Below are 24,530 nucleotides of genomic sequence, written 5' to 3' on the forward strand. Positions count from 1 at the left end.
GCTTTTCATAAATGGCTTTTATGATGTGTAAGTATGTTGCTTCTATCCCAACTTTCTCAAGGGTTTTTATTAAGAAAGGATGCTGAATTTTGTCAAATGCTTTTTCTGCATCAATTGACAGGATCATATGGTTCTTATCTTTTATTAATGTGACGTATCACATTGATTGATTTGTGAATGTTGAACCAGCCCTGCTTTCCAGGAATGAATCCCACTTGATCATGGTGAATAATTCTTTTTATATGCTTTTGAATTCGATTTGCTAGTATCTCATTGAGAATTTTTGCATCTGTATTCATCAGGGATATTGGCCTGTAGTTCTCTTTTTTTACTGGGTCTCTGTCTGGTTTAGGAATCAAAGTAATGCTGGCTTCATAGAATGAGTCTGGAAGTTTTCCTTCCCTATTTTTTGGAATAGCTTGAGAAGGATAGGTATTATCTCTGCTTTAAATGTCTGGTAGAATACCCCTGGGAAGCCATCTGGTCCTGGACTCTTATTTGTTGGGAGATTTTTGATAACTGATTCAATTTCTTCACTGGTTATGGGTCTGTTCAAGCTTTCTATTTCTTCCTGTTTGAGTTTTGGAAGTGTGTGGGTGTTTAGGAATTTGTCCATTTCTTCCGGGTTGTCCAGTTTGTTGGCATATAATTTTTCATAGTATTCCCTGATAATTGCTTGTATTTCTGAGGGACTGGTTGTAATAATTCCATTTTCATTCATGATTTTATCTATTTGGGTCATCTCCCTTTTCTTTTTGAGAAACCTTGCTAGAGGTTTTTCAATTTTGTTTATTTTTTCAAAAAACCAACTCTTGGTTTCATTGATCTGCTCTACAGTTTTTTAGATTCTATATTGTTTATTTCTGCTCTGATCTTTATTATTTCTCTTCTTCTGCTGGATTTGGGGTGTCTTTGCTCTTCTGCTTCTATTTCCTTTAGGTGTGCTGTTAGATTTTGTATTTGGGATTTTTCTTGTTTCTTGAGATAGGCCTGGATTGCAATGTATTTTCCTCTCAGGACTGCCTTCGCTGCATCCCAAAGCATTTGGATTATTGTATTTTCATTTTCATTTGTTTCCATATTTTTTTAATTTCTTCTCTAATTGCCTGGTTGACCCATTCATTCTTTAGTAGGGTGTTCTTTAACCTCCATGCTTTTGGAGGTTTTCCAGACTTTTTCTTGTGGTTGATTTGAAGCTTCATCACATTGTGGTCTGAAAGTATGCATGGTATGATCTCAATTCTTGTATACTTATGAAGGGCTCTTTTGTGGCCCAGTATGTGATCTGTCTTGGAGAATGTTCCATGTGCACTTGAGAAGAAAGTATATTCTGTTGCTTTGGGATGCACAGTTCTAAATATATCTATCAAGTCCATCTGATCCAATGTATCATTCAGGGCCCTTGTTTCTTTATTGATCCTGTGTCTAGATGATCTATCCAATGTTGTAAGTGGAGTATTAAAGTCCCCTGCAATTACCACATTCTTATCAACAAGGTTGCTTATGTTTATGATTAATTGTTTTATATATTTGGGGGCTCCTGTATTCAGTGCATAGACATTTATAATTGTTAGCTCCTCCTGATGGATAGACCCTGTAATGATTATATAATGCCCTTCTTCATCTCTTGTTACAGCCTTTAATTTGAAGTCTAGTTTGCCTGATAAAAGTATGGCTACTCCAGCTGTCTTTTGACTTCCAGTAGCATGATAGATAGTTCTCCATTCCCTCCCTTTCAATCTGAAGGTGTCCTCAGGTCTAAAATGAGGCTCTTGTAGACAGCAAATAGATGGGTCTTGTTTTTTTTACCCATTCTGATACCCTGTGTCTTTTGGTTGGGGCTTTTAGTCCATTTACATTCAGTGTTATTATTGAAAGATATGGGTTTAGAGTCATTGTGATATCTGTAGGTTTCATGCTTGCAGTGATGTCTCTGGTACTTTGTCTCACAGGATCTCCCTTAGGATCTCTTGTAGGGCTGGTTTAGTGGTGATGAATTCCTTCAGTTTTTGTATGTTTGGGAAGACCTTTATCTCTCCTCCTATTCTAAATGACAGACTTGCTGGATAAAGGATTTTTGGCTGCATATTTTTTTCTGTTCATCACATTGAAGATTTCCTGCCATTCCTTTCTGGCCTGCCAAGTTTCGGTAGAGAGATCCGTCACAAGTCTTATCGGTCTCCCTTTATATGTTAGAGCATGTTTATCCCTAGCTGCTTTCAGAATTCTCTTTATCCTTGTATTTTGCCAGTTTCACTGGCACGATATGTTGTGCAGAAGATCGATTCAAGTTACGTCTGAAGGGAGTTCTCTGTGCCTCTTGGATTTCAATGCCCTTTTCCTTCCCCAGTTCAGAGAAGTTCTCAGCTATGATTTCTTCAAGTACACCCTCAGCACCTTTCCCTCTCTCTTTCTCCTCTGGAATCCCAATTAGGCATATGTTATTGTGTTTTATCGCATCACTTAGTTCTCTAATTCTCCCCTCATACTCCTGGATTTTTTTCTCTTTTACTCAGCTTCCTCTTTTTCCATAATTTTATCTTCTAGTTCACCTATTCTCTCCTCTGCCTCTTCAATCTGAGTTGTGTTCACCTCCCTTTTATTTTGCAGCTCATTTATAAAATTTTTTAGCTCCTCCTGACTGTTTCTTTGTCCCTTGATCTCTGTAGCAATAGATTCTCTGTTGTCCTCTATAGTTTTTTTCAAGCCCAGCAGTTAATTTTATGACTATTATTCTAAATTCATTTTCTGTTATGTTGTTTAAATTGTTTTTGATCAGATCGTTAGCTGTCGCTAATTCCTGGAGTTTCCTTTGAGGAGAATTCCTCCTTTTTGTCATTTTGTATAGTCCCTGGAGTGGTGGGGAACTGCAGGGCTCTTCCTCTGTGCTGTCTGGAGTAACTTGCGTTGGTGGGCGGGGCCGCAGTCAGACCTAATGTCTGTCCCCAGCCCACCCAGGGACCACAGTCAGACTGGTGTGTACCTTATCTTCCCCTCTCCCAGGGGCAGGACTCACTGTGGAGTGGTGTGGCCTCTACCTGGGCTACTTGCACACTGCCAGGCTTGTGGTGCTGCTTCGATGGGATCTGGCGGATTATCCAGGGTGGATCCGCAAAGTGCACAGGGGTGGGAGGGGCAGGCTCAGCTGGCTTTGCCTTCGGTGGTCCACTTTGGTAGGAGCCCTGTGGCACCGGGAGGGAGGCAGACCCGTTGGAGGGATGGATCCACAGAAGCACAGTGTTGGGTGTTTGTGGGGTGCAAACAAGTTCCATGAGGGGAACTGGCTCCCTTTGGGATTTTGGCTGGGGGATGGGCGAGGGAGATGGCGCTTCCCAGCGCCTTTGTTCCCCACCAAGCTGAGCTCTGTCCTCTGGGGCTCAACAACTCTCCCTCCCGCTCTCCGAGTAGAGCTGTTGACTTGTAACATTCCAGATGTTAAGTCCCACTGGTTGTCAGAACATGCTCTGTCTGGCCCTTCCGCTTTTGCAAGCCAGACTCGGGGACTCTGCCTTGCCTGGTGGGCTGGCTGCCCCTCCACCGCCCCGGCTCCCTCCTGCCAGTCCGTGTAGCATGCACCACCTCTCTGCCCTTCCTATCCTGTTCTGTGGGCCTCTCGTCTACACTTGGCTCCAGAATCTGTTCTGCTAGTCTTCTGGTGGTTATCGGGGCAAATTAGGCAGATGTGGGTGGAATGTAAGCGATCAGCAGGACGCGGTGAGCCCATCGTCCTCCTTCGCTGCCATCTTCCTCCCCCCCAATCTCAGACTCTTTTTTCTTTAAAGTTTATTTATTTTGAGAGTGAGAGAGAGAGAGCATGGGCACAAGTGGGGGGAGGGGCAGAGAGAGAATCCCAAGCAGACTGGCACTATCAGTGCAGAGCTGGATGTGGGGCTCGAACTCATGAACCAGGAGATCATGACCTGAGCCAAAAATCAAGAGTCGGACACTCAACTGAGTGAACCACGCAGGCACCTTTGTATTCATCTCGTAGGTGAAAGTTTGTACACTTTTACTAAGCTCTATCTCCCAGCCCTTGGCAACCACTTTTCTACAAGTTTGACCTTTTTTTTTTAGATTCTACAGATAAGTGATACAGTGCAGTATTTGTCTTTAACTGGCCTAATTTACTTAGCATAATGCCTCAAAGTCCATCTATGTCACAAACAGGATTTCCTTCTTTCTTATGGCTGAATGACACATCTATGTGTGTATGTATCATCTTTATTCATTTGTTGACAGATACCTAGGTGGTTTCCATGTCTTGGCTGTTGTGAATAATGCTGCAGTGAATGTGGAAGTGCAGATACGTCTGTAAATAAATAAATAAATAAATAAATAAATATTTTACTATATATATAAATAAATATATATATACATCTATAAATAAATATATATACGTCTATATATATATATATATATACACACACACACACACACACACATTTTAGTATATACTCAGAAATGGTATTGCTGGATGATATGGTAGTTCTATGAATTTTTTAAGGAAGCTACATACTGTTTTTTATAATAGCTGCACCAATTTATATTCCCACCAACAGTGCACAGGGTTCCCTCTTTTCCCACATCCTTGGCAACATTTATCTCTTGTGTTTGTGGTGACAGCAGTTCAAGCAGGTGTGAGGTGATACACATGGTGTTTTTGATTTGCATTTCCCTGATGATTATTGATGTTGAGCACTTTTTCATGGATTTGTTGGCCATTTGTATGTCGTCTTTGGGAAAATGTTTATTCAGTTCTTCTGTCTACTTTTTAATCAAGTGTTTTTTGTTTTTGCCATTGAATTGAGTTCTTTATATATTTTGAATATCAATCCCTTGTCAGATGTATGATTTGTGGATATTTTCTCCCATTCTGTAGGTTGTCATTTCATTTTGTTTCCTTTTCTGTTGAAAACCTTTTTAGTTTGATGTAGTCCCACTTGTTCATTTTTGTTTTTGTTGTCTTTGCTTTTTTTGTCAAATCCAAAAAATCATTATCAAGACTTATCTTGAGGAGCTTACCACCTATGTTTTCTTCTAGAAGTTTTATGGTTTCAGGTGTTAAATTTAAGTCTTTAATCTATTTTGAGTTGATTTGTACATAATGCGTAAGATAGGGTTCTAGTTTCATTCTTTTATATGTGGCTATCCAGTTTTCCTAGCACCATTTATTGAAGACGCTATCCTTTCTCCATTGTATATTCTTGACTCCTGTGTTGTAAACTAATTGACCATATATGCAAAGGTTTATTTCTGGGTTCTATATCCTATTCTGTTGATCTATGTGTTTTTATGCCAATATTAGACTGTTTTGATTACTGTAGCTTTGTAATATAGTTGGAATTGGGAAGTGTGATTTTTTAAGCTTTGTTCTTTCTCAAGATTGCTTTGGCTTTTTGGGGTCTTTTGTGGTTCCATATAAACTTTAGGATTGTTTTTTCTATTTCTGTGAAAAATGCCATTAGAGTTTTGATAGGGATTGCATTGAATCTGTAGGTTGCTTTGAGTAGTATAGACTTATTAACATTATCAGTTCTTCTAATCTGTGAGTGTGGTATATCTATTGTGTCTTCTTCCATTTCTTTTAATCAGTGTCTTAAAATTTTCAGTGTATAGATCTTTCCACCTCCTTGTCAAATTTATTCCTAGGTATTTTATTCTTTTGATGCAGTTGTACGTGGGCTTGTTTTCTTCTTTTCTCTTTCTGATAATTCATTGTTAGTGTATACAAACACAAGGGATTTTTGTATATTGATTTTGTATACTGCAGCTTTATTGAATTTGTTGGCGAAGTAATACTTCATCATTAAATTGTTTTTTGAGTGATTTCACTCACTTTCTGGTTTCCTTGTTTTTCAGTTTAAGCATATGGTATTAAAAAACAAAACACCCATCTGTTTGGCTGTTAGAGTCTTTGGTCTTACTTCTCTGATCTGGTAAGAGCCCATATGTTCTCGGTAGTCAGTAGTTTCAATTATCAAATGGGGAAGCAGTAATTGAACTCTTTTTTTCAATTGTATTGGCAAGGGATGCAGCATTGGTTACTCTTACTGAGACTATCTGGGATGTGAGGGGAGAAACATATTTTTTAGGCCATGCAAGCAGATATTTGGGTATCATGAAATTCTCAAAAGTGAATAATACTACCCTACCGAGGCATTAAGAAACCATTTAAGTTATTTTAATTGAGTAGAAGAAGCTCCCTGAAATTGACTTCACCATAAAGAAGAATGAAATCTTGCCCTTTGCAACAATATGGATGGCTCTAGAGCACATAATGCTAAGTGAAGTCAGTCAGAGAAAGAGAAATACCGTATGATTTCACTCGTATGTGGAATTTAAGAAACAAAATAAAGAAAACAAGATAAAAATGAACAAAGAAAAAAAAGACAAAAAACTCTTAAATACAGAGAAGAAACTGGTGGTTACCAGAGGAGAGACCCCGGGGGAATGAGTGAAATAGGTGAAGGGGATTAAGAGCACTGAGGAATCTATAGAATTGTTGAATCACTGTATTGTACACCTGAAATTAATGTAACATTATATGTTAATTATACTGGAATTTAAAAAATTAATAAAAGAAAGTCCCTGAAATTGATAATATTTTTCTGGGGTCCTGGAAGCAAATTTTAGAATGTTATATTAGGTTAGATTGCTTGAACTTGATTTGCTGTCTCCCAGTTTGTTTTATATGCCGGCACAGCATTTGAGATGATAATTTACTACCTGAGAAAGTTATAAAGGTAAAAATAATCTCCAGTGACAGGAAACTCAGTTCTTCGTAGGTCAGCCCATTTCATGTTTGGATTCTTCTGACTGGGGAAACTGTGTAGTTAAACATGCTTCCTGTGAACTGAAGGGAGATGATGACCTGAGATGACATGTGCCACCTCACACTGCATCACTTTGGACGAGTTGTTTAACTTCTCTGTGCCTCAGGTTTCTCATCTCTACTCTGGAGGATAATGATACTTCATAGAGTTGTAGGGTTGAGTGAGCAGGTTAGTTAGCACTTAGAATAATGCTTAGTACATAATAAGCAATAAATGTCATGGTTACTTTTACCATCAGTATTAACGTATTTGTTTTAATGATTTGACTTGACTCCCAAGAAATTCTTGGGAGATATTGTCACCTGACTCTTTGATTTCTAGCATATAGTCTGTGTGCCATCAAGTGAAATAGAGGACATAGGTTTGGTAGAGGAAGTGGAGGAGAATGCTGAGTTTACTTCTGAACATGCTGAATTTGAGATGTTTGTGGAATACTAGTGTTGAGATACGGAAATTTGAAGAAGAGGGCAAAGTCCTTGGCATATGGCTGGTAATTAAAATTATGAGAGATGGGTGAAATAACTTAAGGATCTACTTTGGTTATAGATGAGAAACCTGGGGACCCTAAACCTTAAAGAATAGGTGAGGCCATAAAGGAGACAGTCTGAGAGTTAGAGATGGTCTGAGAACCAGGAGAGAGAAGTGACACCAAAAAAGGGAAAGGTATCAATGTTGTCTAATGCAACAGAGAGTACAGTAACCTGTGAACTGGAAAGTATACATGGCTTGATAGTTAACAGGTCTTTTGTGACCCTCTTGTATCAGTAGAGGAATAGAGGTAGAAGCCAGATAGCAGTGACTTCTGAAGGGTTAAAAGGGAGGAAGAACAGACAGTAAATGTAGACTACTGTTTTGAGAAATTTTGATGAGGCAGATGTTAAAAACTAAAGGAAGATACAGGGTAAATGGAAGATTTGGGGGCAGGATGGAATATTGATGGGCTAAAGAGAAGGGCTATTAGAAAAGAAAAAGGTTGAGTGGCACCTGGGTGACTCAGTCGGTTAAGGATCCGACTCTTGATTTCAGCTCAGGTCATGATGATCTCATGGTTTGTGAGTTTGAGCCCCACATCGGGTTCTGCGCTGACAATGGGAAGCCTGCTTGGAATTCTCTGTCTCCCTCCCTCTCTGCCCCTCCCCTCACTATCTCTCTCTCTCTCTCAAAAATGAATAAATAAGCATTAAAAAAATATTAAAAAAAAGAAAAGAAAAGAAAAAGGTTGAGTATAAGGAGAATGGAGAAAAGATGGGTTCAAGACCACAAGTTGATGATACTAGTCTTAAACAGGAGGGAGGTGAAAACATCTGAGACTGGAACAAAGAGAGATGTGGATATAATCAAGCCTTGAAGATAGAGGAAATTCTCCTAAAGACTTCATTTTCCCCAAAGAAAAGAAAGGGGAATTTGTTGGAAGGAGTCAAGGGTTGACTAAGTGTTTGGAGGAGAATGGTCAGTATTTAGAATAGTGATTGAAAGAAAAAGAGGGCAGGCAGATTTGTTCTCCAATGAAGGGATTTTTAATCTGAGCAGTATTTGGGTACTATGAATGTGTTATGTGAAAGGGGAAGGATTATTGTTTGATTTAATGGAAGATATATTTATTTAGCATGTATTTTGTACAAAATACTGTGTTATTTCTTCTGGGAGACTTGGATGAATACTGACCGCCTTACTCAAGATGGGGGTGGATATGAACTATAATAGCTCATGTCATATGATATGTCAGAACCACAAATGTTTATAATAGCCTAAAATGATGATACATGAATTTTATAAACATACTGTGAGAGTTTGAAAGAAGAAGAGATCCCACTAAATATGGGGAAATAGGAAGGTTTTATGGAAAAGACAAAAAAATATATAAAATAAGGGCTACATGTGTATTTTCTGATGAAATAATAATGAAATCAGTTGTAATTTTTTCATCTATTACAGCAATTATTTATTCTTCTATAATACAATGACTGGCACTAACCAGAAATGAAGAAATAAAGAGATTAACAAAACATAATTCTGCTTTATCCAAAAGATGTTCCAAATTTGGCTTTTTTTTTTTTTTTTTTTTTTTTTTGGTAGGAATGTAGAATTCAGTAATCCATTCCACAAATATTTAAAGGACATCTCCATGTTAGGTACTGAGGATACAAAGAAGACTAAGATACAGTTTCTTTCTTCAAGGAGTGCATACTCTAGTAGAAGAAATAGAAGTAAAGGAAACTGAAGATCTATGCAATAAAAGATGTAAAAGTGGTATATATGAGTAAAGAAATTTGGGGTTACAGTGGAAGGAAACATGAATAAATGATTATGTTGCTATGACAGCAAGTTTTTCCCTTTTTCTTTTCTTTAGTTGGAGAACATCAATTGACAGGCCATAAAGTGGCAGTTAAAATCTTAAATAGACAGAAGATTCGCAGTTTAGATGTTGTTGGAAAAATAAAACGAGAAATTCAAAATCTAAAACTCTTTCGCCATCCTCATATTATCAAACTGTAAGTATTTTTGTACCTGATAATGCAAAAGAAACTGTCCTGAAATAATTCCTATGAATTTATAAATAATTGTTTATCTTTAGTTAACTTTTTATAAAAGTATAATTCTTTTTTTTATTTGTATTCAGCAAATATTAATTCATTTAACCTCTATTAATCTTTTTTTGTATACTTTTAGTTTATAATTAAGAGTCACTTTTCAAAATTGCTACTGTTTTCGGGTGGTGAATGCAGCCTTAGAAGTTGACTCTTCCCTAGTATTCACTTTAAAGGGCATTTAGGACTTTGGTATTCCTAGAGTCATTTCATAATTTTTTTTCTAATCTATTTTTGTTAACATAACAGTAGTTTCTTTTTGGAAAAGGTAGAAAGTAACTGGTAGAGATTATCCACCCTAGTATATTATTTGCAAAACTGCAGTTATTACTGTGATTACTGATACCAAAGCTCTTAGGGAGGCAAAAGGATTTTTTTTGATAGGATAAGTTACAAATTTAAAAGATAAGTAAATATGAAGAGATTGATAAACCTGATTAATTATATTAAAAGATAAATAATTTAAAATTGATTATACTCATAGTAAATGTAGATACTGAGTATGGAACAGTATTCTTTTAAATCATTTAAAGTTGCAGTTTTATATTAACTGAGAAAATGTAATATAAACACTGATAATTGTCTCTATTTTTTATCTTAAAAAATTGTTTTAAAGTTTATTTTGAGAGAGAGAGGCACAGAGGGAGTGGGGGAGGGGCAGAGAGAGAGGGAGACAGAATCTCAAGCAGACTAAGTAAGCACTGCCAGTGCAGAGCCTGACATGGGGCTTGATCCCATGAACTGTGAAATCATGCCCTGAGCTGAATCCAAGAGTCAGGTGCTTAACTGACCACCTAGGCACCCCTCTTTATTTTTTATCTTAAAGTTTGGATAGAGTTTTATAAAATAAATATTAATCTTGTTGAGTACCTGATAATGGCTAGGAACTATATTGAGAATTTTACATATATAATTCACTGTATCCTCTTGATGAGCCTATAGGATAGGTATTCTTGTCTTCAGTTTATAAATAGGAAAATTACATATCTAAAGAGTATTATCAGTGTGTCCAAGGTCAAATAGCCAGTAAATTGCAGAGCTGGTAGTTGATGCCATGCTGTTAATACTTTACTCCAGTTTTTCTCAAAACAGAATGATATAAATCCCTTTTAAGGGAAAAATAAATTTGTGGATCCCTGGTCTTGACTTAATTATTTTTAGTGTATTGTTTTTTAAGTATATAGAAACAAAGAATTAGGTGTAATAAACTCCATATGCTTATAGCTTCAACACAACTATGAAACTAAAATAAATTCACAATTTAAATATAAGACCATGAATGAAGTCATTGAAATTCATAGTATCTATAGTATAACGTGACAAATAATGGTGGTTTTCAAAAAACAAATCATTGTTAGTTTAATTGTAGAATTAATAGAATGAGGTCCAAGGCCATATATATTTTTTCCTTCAAATAATATTGCAGAGAATGCCTGTTGATATGACTATACCGTAAAAAATCATTTTTAATATCTTTGAGATTTTATTTGCTAGTTCATTACAATCAGGCATTATATTTAGCCTAAACTTTGTTAGTGAGTCATCTTTGGGTGTCAGTGTTAATGAGAAACATCTCAATAACCTATAGAGATATATTATTTGCCTATGACAAAGCTAGCATAGTAGCTGTGGTAGGCTGAATAATCCCCCTGCCCCAGATATCCTATTTCCTAGATTCTTTGACTATGTTACATTACATGGCAAACGGGAATTAAAGTTAGAGATAGATTTAAGGTTGCTGATCAGCTGACTATAGGGAGGTTTTCCTTTATTTTCTGGGTGTGCCCATAGTAATCACAATGGCCTTTAAAAGTGAAAGAGGGGGGCGCCTGGGTGGCTCAGTCGGTTAAGCGGCCAACTTCGGCTCAGGTCATGATCTCGTGGTCCGTGAGTTCGAGCCCGCGTTGGGCTCAGTGCTGACAGCTCAGAGCCTGGAGCCTGTTTCAGATTCTGTGTCTCCCTCTCTCTGACCCTCCCCCGTTCATGCTCTGTCTCTCTCGGTCTCAAAAATAAATAAACGTTAAAAAAAATTTAAAAAAAATAAATAAAAGTGAAAGAGGGAATCAGAAGACTAAGAGAAAGAGGTTTGAGGATGAAGCAAGGTCAGAGTGTTAAATGTGAGAAGGACTTAATTGGCTGTTGCTGACTTTGAAGATGGAGGAAGAGGGCCATGAACCAAGGAATGTAGGCAGGCTCTGAAAGTTAGAAAATAGAAGTTTCCCCCTAGAGCCTTCAGAAGGCAATACAGCCTTGCTGACAACCTTGATTTTAGCCCAGTGAGGTGTATTAGACTTATATAAAACTACAAGATAATACATTTTTGTTGTTGTAAGCCACCAAATTTGAAGTATGGCAGCAATAGGAAACTAATACAGTAGCATTCTTGAAATCCTTAAATGAGTGGCTAATCCACTTATTGCTAGGATTTGGAACATGCGTACATTGATTGTTGGTGAACTGTTGCAAATTGGTATGTTCCGTTCATCTTACTAACAACATGAATATGCAACTGTTTAGAGAAGGCTTTTTTTGGAGGGGCTTGGTGTGCTATTTGGTGACTGTGATGACTCAGTTCTCTCTCAAACCACTACCATGAAAACTTCCTTCATAACAGTAAGCTTCAGTGTCATTTGATCTTGACTTGAAGTTCAGTTGATCATACACATAAACAACAAATAAGGTCACTGAATTTGCACAGCAGTACATGATTGATTATAAGGTTATCATCTAAGACCTATATTCTAGAAGATCCAGAGTACATTTATACTGATTTTTTAAGATTATCTTAAGAATTAAAATACTACCTACTAGCTTGGTGACTCACCTCTCCTATTCTTTGTTTCCTTAACTTTAAAATGAGGATGTGTTTGCACTGGTATAATGCCTAGTATTTGATAAACATTGGTCTAAATTAGGAATTGGCAACCCACATGCTGATTCCAGTCCACTTTCATGATTAACTGTTTTTGAAACAGTTCATAGCTGACTTCAACTCCATGTTAATAATGACTTTATTCTAGTTACTGAGTGACTTCTAAGCTAAATCTCTTTGCTCTTCCTTACTGAGTGGCCACCTTCTGTGAGAGGAGAAAGCTGAGAAGTCAGACTAAAAGTATCACATGCCAGAATGAGAGTGAAGGGAGATACCTCTGTATTTGCCTTGTTCCTTAACCTCATCCCTTTTAGAATGCCAACCCTGAAAGACCCCAAGGAAACTTTGCCCATTTAAAGTATGAGTCCTAGGTCCTGTTCTGTTCCTACAAACACAGATCGGATTTTGTCAGTAAGCAGTTGCAACTGTCATGAGGATTTAAAAGCTTATTATTGTTATTTTTTTACTGTTTATTTATTTTTGAGAGAGACAGTGTGAGCAAGGGAGGGGCAGAGAAAGACGGGGACAGAGGATCCGAAGTGGGCCCTACGCTGATAGCAGCGAGCTTGATGTGGGAATCGAATTCAGGAACCGTGAAATCATGACCTGAGCCGAGGACGGATGCTCAGTTGACTCAGCCACCCAGCCTCCCTTAAATGTTTATTTTTGTTGTCCTATGTACCAGTGTTTCTTGCCTTCATTTCTATAATTATTTGTAATTTTAAATTTACTTTGGCTAATTATCTCATTCTGGTTTAGGATTATTTAATTATTTGCTTATAATTATAATTATTTAATTATTTGTTTTGTGTAGGAGATATAGAATGTTCTTAGGGTTGATCAGAAAGTAATTAGTGGAGGTAAATTTAATGTTTAAAGCTCTGCTTTCTAGCCTTGGGCTTAATCCATTCAGCTTGATTGCCTCTTTAATTGTGGACTGAAATAAAAAAAGAAAAAGCACTCATGTATCCTTGGTTTAGAACAAGCTTATTGACATAGCCTCTAACAGTGTTAGTGATTTAAATAGAGAGAGAGACCTGATCCTTTCAGTGGTTTTGTTTGTTTTGTGTAGTCTTGGACTAGCTGCCAAGAATAGTTCCCTTGTTACAGAATGGGCCTCTAGTTTCTCTAGCAAGAAAGCTTGAAAACCAAAAACCAAGAATGGAGGGTATTTATTGGATGATACCTCTATTAACTCAAATTGAAAAAATATCACTGGGAGAAAACTGAAAGGAGTAAACAGGATTCAAAGGAAACTCCAGACTTACCCATGAACTAGAATTTGTTGATTTGATTTTTGTCTCCCCCTGCCCCCACCATAGTTCTTGGGGAACTTCATTTTACTAATCAAAAGATGAATACTTCCTAATTTGGTAGAGCTGGTTTCGCCTATTTTTTAATTTTTTAAATCTTATTCAGCCTGTAGACAGCTCTTTAACATTGTTCATCACCTTGAAATGTTGCAGTCCCTAGGTTTCTGTGACATCATAGTCTTCTGATTTTCTTTCTTTTTTGCCACTTCTTAAGACTTTTCTTTATGGGCCTCTTTCTCTGCATGGCCATTAAATAATGATGCATTTCAGCAGTGTGAGCTACTGTAATCTTAGTGAACCGCCTTTGGGTGCCCCCATCTATTATGTTGGTTGTCATTTGTCATCTTTGTGCTCAAGACTTCTAGACCTGTATTTCTGGGCAGGTATTTCTCCTGAATTCTGAACACATGTACTCTTTATTGGATGATTCCATTCTGAAGTCCTAGAATCATCTGAAACTAAGTTGAACTTTTCTTTCTTTTCCACACTTCTCTGTTTTTTGTTTAGTAAAAGTACCATTCATGCAATTTTCTGAGCCTAAAACTTGGACATAATCTTTAATTCCTTTCCATCACATGTAATTGTTGAGTTCTGAAGCTACTTTTTCCTAAGTATCTCCTGAGTCTGTCCATTTTTTTTTGTTTGTTTTTATTGTCACTAGGTCTTTTACTTGTCTTTTGGCTGTTGCTTCTGCTTAGAAAAGTTTTCCCACACCTCCCTTCCCCTAGGCTTCCAATTCCAACTTGCCATTTAGATATGAGGCTTTACATGTGATTACCTCTAGAAAGCCTGCTTTACTCCCTAAGACTGAGTTAGGTATCATCCTCTCTGTACCATAGCAGTCAGCTTTTCTAAAGTCCTGGGCATTGCATTGTACTCACTCTTTTTTTTTTTTTTTTTTTTTTTTTTTTTTTTTTTTTTTAGTTTCCCCCCACAAGACCGAGTTCTTTAGAAGCAGAAATTATGTTTTTTTCTTTAATTTAACAAATTTTTATTGAGCACCTGCTATATAATAGGAACTGTTCTATCATTGGGGATACAGTGGTGAAAGACATGGTTTCTGCCCTTGTGGAGTTTATGTTCTAGAGGTATCTAGCAGTTCTAGATAGGGAGTAATCAAATTAACAAGATTAGTTTAGGCAGTGCTACGTGCTTTGAGGAGAATGAAACCATATGGTTCTGTTCCAGGGTGTGATTAGTGAGGCAGAAGTGTTAATTCAGATTAGGTTGTGGGGAAGACCTCCCTGAAGAGGTAAAGTTTGAACTAAGACCTGAAAGATTATTGGGGCACCTGGGTGGCTCAGTTGTTTGAGCCTCTGACTTTGGCTCAGGTCATGATCTCACGGTTCGTGAGTTCGAGCCCTGTATTGGGCTCTCTGCTGTCGTCACAGAGCCTGCTTCGGATCCTCTGTCATCCTCTCTCTCTGCCTCTCCCCTGTTTGCTCTCTCTCTCAAAAATAAGGAAACATTAAAAAAAATAAATAAAAGATTAAGATCTAGCCATCTAGTGACATGATATGACTATAGTGTAGAATGGGTGTGGGGACAGAAGTGGAAGCAGACCAGGTAGGAAGCTGTTGCTATAGTCCAGCTGAGACATTGTGATTATGGTGACTTTACCCAAAGTGATAGTCTAGATTTGTGCTGTCTGGTATAGTAGCCACTAGCCACATGTAGCATAAATTTAAATTAATTAAAATATTTAGTTCTCTGGTCACAGAAGCTGTTTTTCAGGTGTTTAATAGCAACATGTGGTTAGTGGCTATTGTATTGGACAGGGACTGCATAAAACATTTCTGTCAATGCAGAAAGTTCTATTTGACAATACTGGTCTAGGTAGGGAGAATTGATGGATTCAGTATGTAGTTTGGAGGTAAAACGAATTACTGAGGACACGAGAGTGAATAAGAAATATTGTGTGTGTGTGTGTGTGTGTGTGCGCACGCGCGTGTGTGCCTGAGCAACTGAGATTTTGGATTTCGGTTTGAGCAGCTAAGTGGTGGTAATGATGCTGTTTTTCAAGATAGGAAGAATGGAGGAGAATCATGTTGGGGTACAGGTGGGCATTAAGGATAGTTGTTTTGGCCATGTTAAGTTGAGAATCCCATTGGACATCTAAATGGAGATGTTAGATACCATGTTTATCTCCCTAGCACCTCGCACAGTAGCAGGTGATATTTTGAATAAGGTCCTGATGGTTCTGGGAGGACAACAAGAGTCAAAGAATGAAAGTGTAAAGAACATGGTATACTGGGAACAACAGTCTTGCTCGTCTGGTGCACAGAGTATGTGTAGGGAAATGGAGGAAAACAGGGCCAGAAAGTTAGTTTGTTCATCCATTCATTCTGCAAATGGCACCATTTAGGCCACTTGGAATGCGTCAGCAAACAAGAAGTTGATAATAGCATCTCTGCTCATATGGGGCTTCTATTTGTGTGTGTACGTGTGTAGTGGGGGTTGGTGGGAAGATAGTAAACTTTATATTAGTAAACTATATTGTAAGATAGTGGAGAGGTGAGGGAATATACCATGCAGATTATCTGGGGAGGAAGATAACTGATGGAGGGAACAGTAAATACAAAGGCTCTGAGGTGGAAATACAGTCCAGAGATCAAGGGAGCAGAGTCATTCAGTCCTCTACGTAGTGTGATTCAGGGGGAATTGGAGTAAGAAGTGAGGACAGAGACCTAAAGGGGAGCCAAACTGTGTAGGCCATTGTAAGGACTTTGGCTTTTACTCTGAGTGGGATGGGAAGCCATTAGAAAGTTTTCATCAGAGGTATGGTATGACCTGACTTACGTTGAAGCAGGGAAGCTAGTTAGGAGTCCATTGCGGTATTCTTGGTGGCTTGGAATAGAGCATAGTTGGGGGGTGTTGAAAAGTAAGCATCTTCTGTATATGCTTTCAAGGTAGGGTAAAGAGCATCTGCTGAGAGAGATTAGACGTGGATTGTGAGAGGAGAGAAGTCAGTGATTGACTCCAAGGTTATTTGGCTTTGGCAAATAAAAGAGTGAAATAGTTGCCATTAAGTGAAATGGAGAAGATTGTAGGAGGAACAAGTTAGAGGTGGAGGGTGGAATCAAGAATTTGATTTTGGTTTTACGTTTGTTTTTTTTTTAAGTTTTTTATTTTGAGAGTGCGAGTGAGCACGAGTGGGGAAGGGTCAGAGAGAGGAGGAGAGAGAATCTCTGCACTGTCAGTGCTGAGCCTGATGCAGGGCTCAAACCCACAAACCATGAGCTCATGACCTGAGTCTAAACCAAGAGTTGGACCCTTAATTGACTGAGCCACCCAGCCACCCCTCGTTTTATGATATTGTGATGCTTATTAAGCATGTAAGTAGAGATAAAAGTAGGCTACTGAATATGTGATTCTGGAGTTAAGGAACCGTGTAAGATAGAAACTTGGAAGTCCTCACCATATAACTAGTAGTTAAGATATTTAAAGCCCTAAGACTTGATGAGATCACCAAGGATGTGAGTACAGATAAACGAGAAGTTCATGAATTCATCTCTAGGGCACTATGATGTTAAGATGTCCAAGATGAGGAGGAACCAGCAGAAGAGAATGAAAATGAACAGTTACGAGGTTGGAGGAAAACCAGGAGAATCTGGTATCTTGAAGCCTAGTGAAGAACGTATTTGTGAGAGAGATTATTAACTATTCCTTTCACTGCTAAATATTGAGTAAGATGGTGCTGAGAATTGATCATTAGATTTGGCAAGGTGGAGATTGCTGGTGTTTTCAAAAAGGACCTATTAATTGTAATGAGGGCATAACATAAATCCTGTTAGGAGGGGCTTAGGAGAGCATTTGAGATGAAGGAGGAGTTATTAACAATATACAATTCAGGAATTTTATTGAAAGGTAAGGAGATAAATAGTGGTAACTAGAGGGGAATGTGGGGTCTACTTTTAAGATGGAAGATATTAATGCTTGTATACCAAAGGGGATGGTTCAGTTCAGGTGGAGAGAGTGATACAGGAGAAAGAAGAGCTAGTTGCAGAAAGCAAGCCCTTTAGTAGGTGGGAGGAAGGAATCCAGTGAGTAATTGGAAGAGTTAGTCTTTGATAGTAAATGACCATGGAGAGCATGGCCGTGTGTGGTGGAGGATGAGGGGGTCCAGGAAATTAGAGGCCATGTATTGATTGGACAGATCTTCCATGTACACCCTAAATGATGACAACAGTAGCAGTGGGGAAAAAGACATTAAGGCAGAATGAAAGGGAGTGGGCAAGGAGATAGGTTGATGACTATAACAAGAAAAAGTATTGGGTATGTAATCTGATGATGGCCTGTACTTCAGAGACAATGGGATTTTTGAGTAAGAAGGTTTTGAGTGAGGGTTTCCTTAATTTTTTTTATTAAAAAAATTGTTTTTAAGGTTTATTTATTTTTGAGAGAGAGAACGTGAGCAGGGGAGGAGAGAGAGAGGGAGACACTGTTATTTGAAGCAGCCAGCACAGAGCCTGATGCGGAGCTTGAACTCACAAACCCCAAGATCATGACCTGAGCCAAAGCTGGACACTTAACCAACTGAGCCACCCAGGTGCCCTGAGTGAGGGTTCCCTTTAGATCATAATATATTATTAGATTATGCAAATTGGCTAGCTTTTAAAATTTCCGTGTGAATTAATCTAGGATCTGATCAGCAATGGCTGCTAATTTCTCAAAAAAGAAAGACATACATTGTATGCCTTTGCCTGGAGGTACACAGCACCATCTAGTCCTTCAAAGGAAAATAAAAATCAAAATGAAATCTGATCTAGGGGCGCCTGGGTGGTTCAGTCAAGCAGTTAAGCGTCCGATTTTGGTTCAGGTCATGATCTTACCGTTCATGAGTTTGAGCCCCGTGTCTGGCTCTCTGCTGACAGCTCAGAGGCTGGAGCCTTCTTTGGATTCTGTGTCTCCCTGTGTCTCTGCCCCTCCCTGCTCACACTCTGTCTGTCTCTGTGTCTCAAAGTTAAACATTAAAAAATTTTAAAAAAATGCAATCTGATGCAATCTCTAGATCTAACAGGGTGCTATAAATTGTTCATTATGTTGCCATAAAGGATGGATCAGCCAAATAAGACCATGGAATCCTCTACAGGACAAGCCACTGGTTTCTTCAACAAAAGAATGCAAAAGAAAACAGAGGTAGAGGAGCATATATAAATTAAAAGAAACATGAGAGACATTATTAATCATTTGCAATGTATTGATTATATTTGGATCCTTAGTTAAAATATTAAAACAAAAAGCAAAAAGATATTATATGCTAATCAGGAAACCTATTTGGATATTTAATGACATTTGTGATTTGTTAAATTATGCATTGGTAACAGTATTGCATGGGTATATACACGTACATTTTTTACGGCTGTTAGTTTTTAGAAATACATATAGGTCTATTTACAGAGAAAAATGAGAGCCAAATCCAGTGGGAATTGATTAAAAATGTATACTTTTATCAAGTTAATAACCAAGACATTAATAATCTTTTAGAATGTTAGAGAAGATACTGATTTTTTTCTGTATATCCATGTATAAATAAAGAAAGTATGATCAACCTAATAAAAATGGGCACAGGACAGGAGTGAGCATTTCATAAGAAATGTGTATGGTGTTTTCCAAGGTTGGAGAATATCTAAATCCACAGATTTTCTAAACATTTTAGTATTGCCAAGATGTTTTTGGAAAACAGTTGGCATTATTTCCTATAATTGGACATTCACATAAACTATGACTCAGCAGTTTCATTCATAGGTGTATATGAAAGAGAAAATCTTGCCATGTACAAGAATGTTCACAGCAGCGCAATTGATGGTAGCAAAATTGTGGAAAAAATTTACTCTCCAGTGGTAGATTGGATGAATAAATAGCTTCTCCATTAACAGGAGAGTAGATCAATAAATACAATGAAATATTATATAATGGTCACATCAAATAAGTATAGCAAACACAGCATTGTGGATGGATCAATAAAACAGGTCCCAAAATACTACATATAGCCTGATACCCTTTTTTTAAAGCTGAGAGCAATTAAAATAAAAATATACGTAACAGTATGAATTTTACATATATATGAAGATAAAGGGACACACACACACACACACACACATAAATGCATAAAAGAGAAAGCAAGGGAAGCAGGAATGGGATTCAGGATGATGGCTAACTTGTTTGGGGAGAAGCAGTAGGAGGGGGAAGAGAGAGGACTGCATTGTATAGTTAGCTGGAAGGTATTGTCCAGGTCCTAGGTTTTTGTTTGGGTGATGGGTTTGTAGGTGCTTATATTAAAAATAGTAATTAGGGGCGCCTGGGTGGCGCAGTCGGTTAAGCGTCCAACTTCAGCCAGGTCACGATCTCGCGGTCCGTGAGTTCGAGCCCCGCGTCAGGCTCTGGGCTGATGGCTCAGAGCCTGGAGCCTGTTTCCGATTCTGTGTCTCCCTCTCTCTCTGCCCCTCCCCCGTTCATGCTCTGTCTCTCTCTGTCCCAAAAATAAATAAACGTTGAAAAAAAAATTAAAAAAAAATAGTAATTAAAAGTAGGCCATTCATGGACCAATAAATGAACTAAGAATAATGATTACTAATTTCTTTAATAACTCACTTCTTTTTAAAAAAATTTTTTTTTTCAACGTTTATTTATTTTTGCGACAGAGAGAGACAGAGCATGAACAGGGGAGGGGCAGAGAGAGAGGGAGACACAGAATCGGAAACAGGCTCCAGGCTCTGAGCCATCAGCCCAGAGCCTGACGCGGGGCTCGAACTCATGGACCGCGAGATCGTGACCTGGCTGAAGTCGGACGCTTAACTGACTGCGCCACCCAGGCGCCCCAATAACTCACTTCTAAATAAAGAAAAATATGCTATATATGCAGCTATATAAATAATTTTAAATCTCTATGGATGTAACCATCAAGGAGGTTTACTCATGAATATTGATTTTTGTCTAACTTTAGACAGATTTTTCCTGAGTTCTGTATGCTATTTAAATGGATAGTGCTTAAAAATGCATATAACTTGGTCAGCTGGAGAATGCTTGAGGTTTTGGGGGATACTGGAATTTTTTTGCCTAATTATACTTTTTCTGAAAAATGTTTCTAAAGCATGTTAGTTTACTTTTCTGTTGTATTAAGAAAATGATGATATGAATGAGTTTCATGATTGAATTTCTTATAATGCTTCAATGTGGTATTATTTTGGAAGGCACAAAAATTTAGCTTACTCTGGCTAGGTTTACGAACATAATCCTGGAATTTGCCTTTTTCCCTAAGTCCCACTATGAAACTGTTTGCTTAGGGGCACCTGGGTGGCTCAGTCAAGCGTCCGACTTCGGCTCAGGTCATGATCTCACGGTCCGTGAGTTCAAGCCCCGCGTCAGGCTCTGTGCTGACAGCTCAGAGCCTGGAGCCCCTTTCAGATTCTGTGTCTCCCTCTCTCTCTACCCCTCCCCTGTTCATGCTCTGTCTCTGTCTCAAAAATAAATAAACGTTAAAAAAAATTAAGGAAAAAAAAGAAACTGTTTTCTTAGGATTTCTCTTTTAAAAATCATGTTTCTTCTTGTCTTGACTTCATTCTAGTTAACTGAAATTTTATTCATTGAATTTTTGTTGTAATGTTGCCCTAATTATTCTGGTTTTGGCTCCAAGCTGGTCACAATTATTATTATAAAAGTGCTAATTTATTTATTTACTTATTTAAATGACTGCTTTGTTACAGATACTTCACTAGGTGCACACTCAATCACTGTATAGATCACTAGCTGAGGTACAAGCCCTGAAGGGAAGGGAGTGCTCTGTGAGAGCAGAAAGGGTGACCTGGGCTTACGGAGTGACCTTCTCTGCTTAAGCGGAGATATAAAGGCTGACTGGTGGCCAGTTACAGGTCCGGGTACAGGTCATGGTACAGGACTCACGTTAGTAGGCACTGCTTAGACAGATGCTGAGGCAGGAGCAAGTGCAGCACGAATGAACGTATGGAAGAAATAGTGCCCTCTAGTGGTAGGAATCAAAGATGAGACAGTGTAGACACAGGCGGGGGCCTGATTCACTCAGCACCTAAGAGCACTGGGAACTCCCTGAGGATTTTAATTAGGAGGCTACTGAAGAACAGATTCATGTTTTGAAAAGAGTACTTGTCTGATGTCTGTCTTCCTCAGTGAGTGTAGGCTCCACAACTAGAGACAGGAGCCGTTGATCTCACCAAGTGCAATACATGTAGATTTGCAGCAAATAGTAAATGTCACAATTGAATAGCTCAGTGTCTGGCACACGGTATAAGTGCTTATTAGTAATGTTGGCTGTGGTTTTCATCGCTCTAGATTGGCCTTTAATGTGCACCGTGGCTACTTTGGAGTTAGAGGTTTCATGAAATAGTTCAATCCAACAGTATCCACTGAAGACCTGTGATATACGTGGAAGAATCAGCAGCTAAGTTTATTAGAATTTCATCACTTTTTTTTCTGTTATGCCCCAAGGATGTAACAGAGCAGAAAAGTGATAGAGAATTCTGTTAATAAACCAGATTAGCCGGCAGTGAGTTGACTAGGTGCTCTGCTTCACACTATTCATTTTATTCAATTAGAGTTTGGTGCCTGGTAAGATTGCTCTTACAGAACCATTTCTTCTGGAGTTCTCAGGTAAAATTCTCTTTTCATAGTTCATTTGAAGTAATCTTAACTTTATTCTTCAGTGGTGTTAGTTTATTTTATATAAAGTGGTTACTGTGTCATTTTTCATCCAAAAGACTAAAGATTGCTATTAGGAATATTTTTTTGAAGATCTATAATCATTTTTATACTGTAGCTTTAATATTTTACTTTTTTCAAATGTTTAATTTACACATGATGTATCTTTTCTTAAAATACATAGTATGTGGTTACATGACCAACTACCGGGCCATTTTCCTTTCCTTTTTTTTTTTTTTTTTAATTTTTTTTTTTCAACGTTTATTTATTTTTGGGACAGAGAGAGACAGAGCATGAACGGGGGAGGGACAGAGAGAGAGGGAGACACAGAATCGGAAACAGGCTCCAGGCTCTGAGCCGTCAGCCCAGAGCCCGACGCGGGGCTCGAACTCACGGACCGCGAGATCGTGACCTGGCTGAAGTCGGATGCTTAATCTTAAGACTGCGCCACCCAGGCGCCCCTTTCCTTTCCTTTTTAATGGGGAATAATAACCAGAACCACCATGTAGCACATACTTGCTTTCATGCACATTAGTAAAAAGTACTCTATCTGGGTGGACGAATTTACCGAAGGGGTCTCCTGCTTCTGACACATTGAACAGGGTAGCATCTGGGCTACTTTTCAACTCCTACTTGTGTCTTCTTTGGGTGCCTGGAAGCCATGCAAAAACTACACAGCTATACTTAGTGGCCCTAAATAGTAACTCAGTAGAAATTACATATTGCTCACAATCAGATTATAGATAATCCTTTATAAACAAAGTTAAAACTTTAATAATTGTATTTAACTTGTTTTCAAAACTTTGTTAAAATTGTGTATATGGGGAGAAGTCTTTTATGAAATTTTTTTCAAGTAGAGCTAAGATTCTTATTTTTTTAATGTTCCCAGCTTTGCCGAGAAGTCAATTTAAGAAATATATATATAAACACGCATTCATATATGTGTCTGTTTAATTTTTTACTATGGAACGTTTTTGATGTATACAAAAGTAAAGTGATAAAGCCTCATGTATCCATCATTTGGCTTCAGTGATTGCCAGTGTACTGTTTTATCTGCTTCTTTCCACTTCTCCCACCCCAAATTATTTTGAAGTAAATCCCAAAATATTATGTTTTTAATCTCTAAACTTTTCACTATCTGCTCTGGAATATAGACTTTTTAAAAAACACAAGCATAAATCATTATAACACCTAAAAAATTAAAGTGATTAACAATATTATCAACCACCCAGTCAGTATTCAGACTTTGTTTCATAAATTTTTTTTTAAAGTTTATTTTATTTTGAGAGAGAGAGAGAGACGGAGGGAGAGAGATCAGGGCAGGGTGGGCAGAAAGAGAGAAAGAGAATTCCAAACAGCCTCCGCTCTCTAAGTGCGGAGCCCAGTGTGGGGCTCAATCTCATGAACCATGATAGATCATGACCTGAGCCGAAATCAGGAGTCAGATGCTTAACTGACTGAGCCGCTCAGGCGCCCCTTGATTTACTTTTAACCTATAGCTCCCCCCTCCCTTTTTCTTTTCTCACATTTTATTTGTTGAAGAAATGGTTATTTGTCCACTTTCTGCATTTTGCTGATTAAATCTCTTGTATCATTTAACCTTAACAAGAGTATTTTTAATTTATGTTTCAATATGATACTTGATCTCCAGACTATAAAAAAATTTGTTTAAATGGAGAAATTAATGCTTACTTTTTCAAGAATGACGGATTTCAAAGAATTTGTAAACACGAAAGGAAGGATCTGAAGAAAAGTCCTTAAGCCTCAGAAAGGAGAGACTTTTGTAAAGCTATGTTTATAGCTCTGTGATTGTTTTGATAATTTGTTGCCATCTTAAAATATTGTAAAGCACTGGAATATAAAATTGTAGCAATAATATACTAGCTTGATTTTTTAAATTAAACTAACATTTTTTTATGATTCTTTTTATTTACAAAAAAGATACCAGGTGATCAGCACTCCAACAGATTTTTTTATGGTAATGGAATATGTGTCTGGCGGTGAATTATTTGACTACATCTGTAAACATGGACGGGTGAGTAACTTATTATCTAGTACGATAAACCCCTAAGCTAAGAAAGAGGATAGTAGGAAATAGTAAACTACAAAGATACCTACAAAGTCAGGGTTGCTTCTGTAATAAAGCCCAGCTAAAGATACAGAATAGTAGACATATTTTCTTTCTTAAAAATATACATTTCAAGGGGCTCCTTCCTGGCTCAGTGAGTGCAGCATGTGACTTTTGATCTTG

At 37.9% G+C, this 24,530-nt stretch overlaps 1 protein-coding gene and 1 long non-coding RNA gene across 10 annotated transcripts in view; one reads left to right on the forward strand and one right to left on the reverse strand.

Annotated features, from left to right (window-relative positions):
* Positions 1 to 24,530, forward strand: part of PRKAA2 (protein kinase AMP-activated catalytic subunit alpha 2) — an 85,126-nt gene that overhangs the window by 25,464 nt on the left and 35,132 nt on the right. For 2 of the 9 annotated variants that reach the window (XM_086717086.1, XM_086717083.1), the window contains exons 2-3: positions 9,184 to 9,325; positions 24,221 to 24,314. In XM_086717086.1, coding sequence (XP_086573212.1) covers positions 9,184 to 9,325; positions 24,221 to 24,314 — 236 coding nt within the window. Of the gene's footprint in view, positions 1 to 4,090; positions 4,207 to 5,726; positions 5,937 to 9,183; positions 9,326 to 17,123; positions 17,250 to 18,660; positions 18,746 to 21,913; positions 22,027 to 22,059; positions 22,232 to 24,220; positions 24,315 to 24,530 lie in introns of those variants that run through there. The other 7 variants (XM_086717084.1, XM_086717088.1, XM_086717085.1 and 4 more) reach the window with 7 other exon arrangements.
* LOC147578046 (uncharacterized) overlaps positions 1 to 24,530 on the reverse strand; it is a 39,336-nt gene that overhangs the window by 5,304 nt on the left and 9,502 nt on the right. The window lies entirely within an intron of this gene.

The sequence above is a fragment of the Puma concolor genome, chromosome C1, assembly GCF_028749965.1.
Source record: "Puma concolor isolate L17-30 chromosome C1, mPumCon1.1.hap2, whole genome shotgun sequence".
Lineage (NCBI taxonomy): Eukaryota > Metazoa > Chordata > Mammalia > Carnivora > Felidae > Puma > Puma concolor.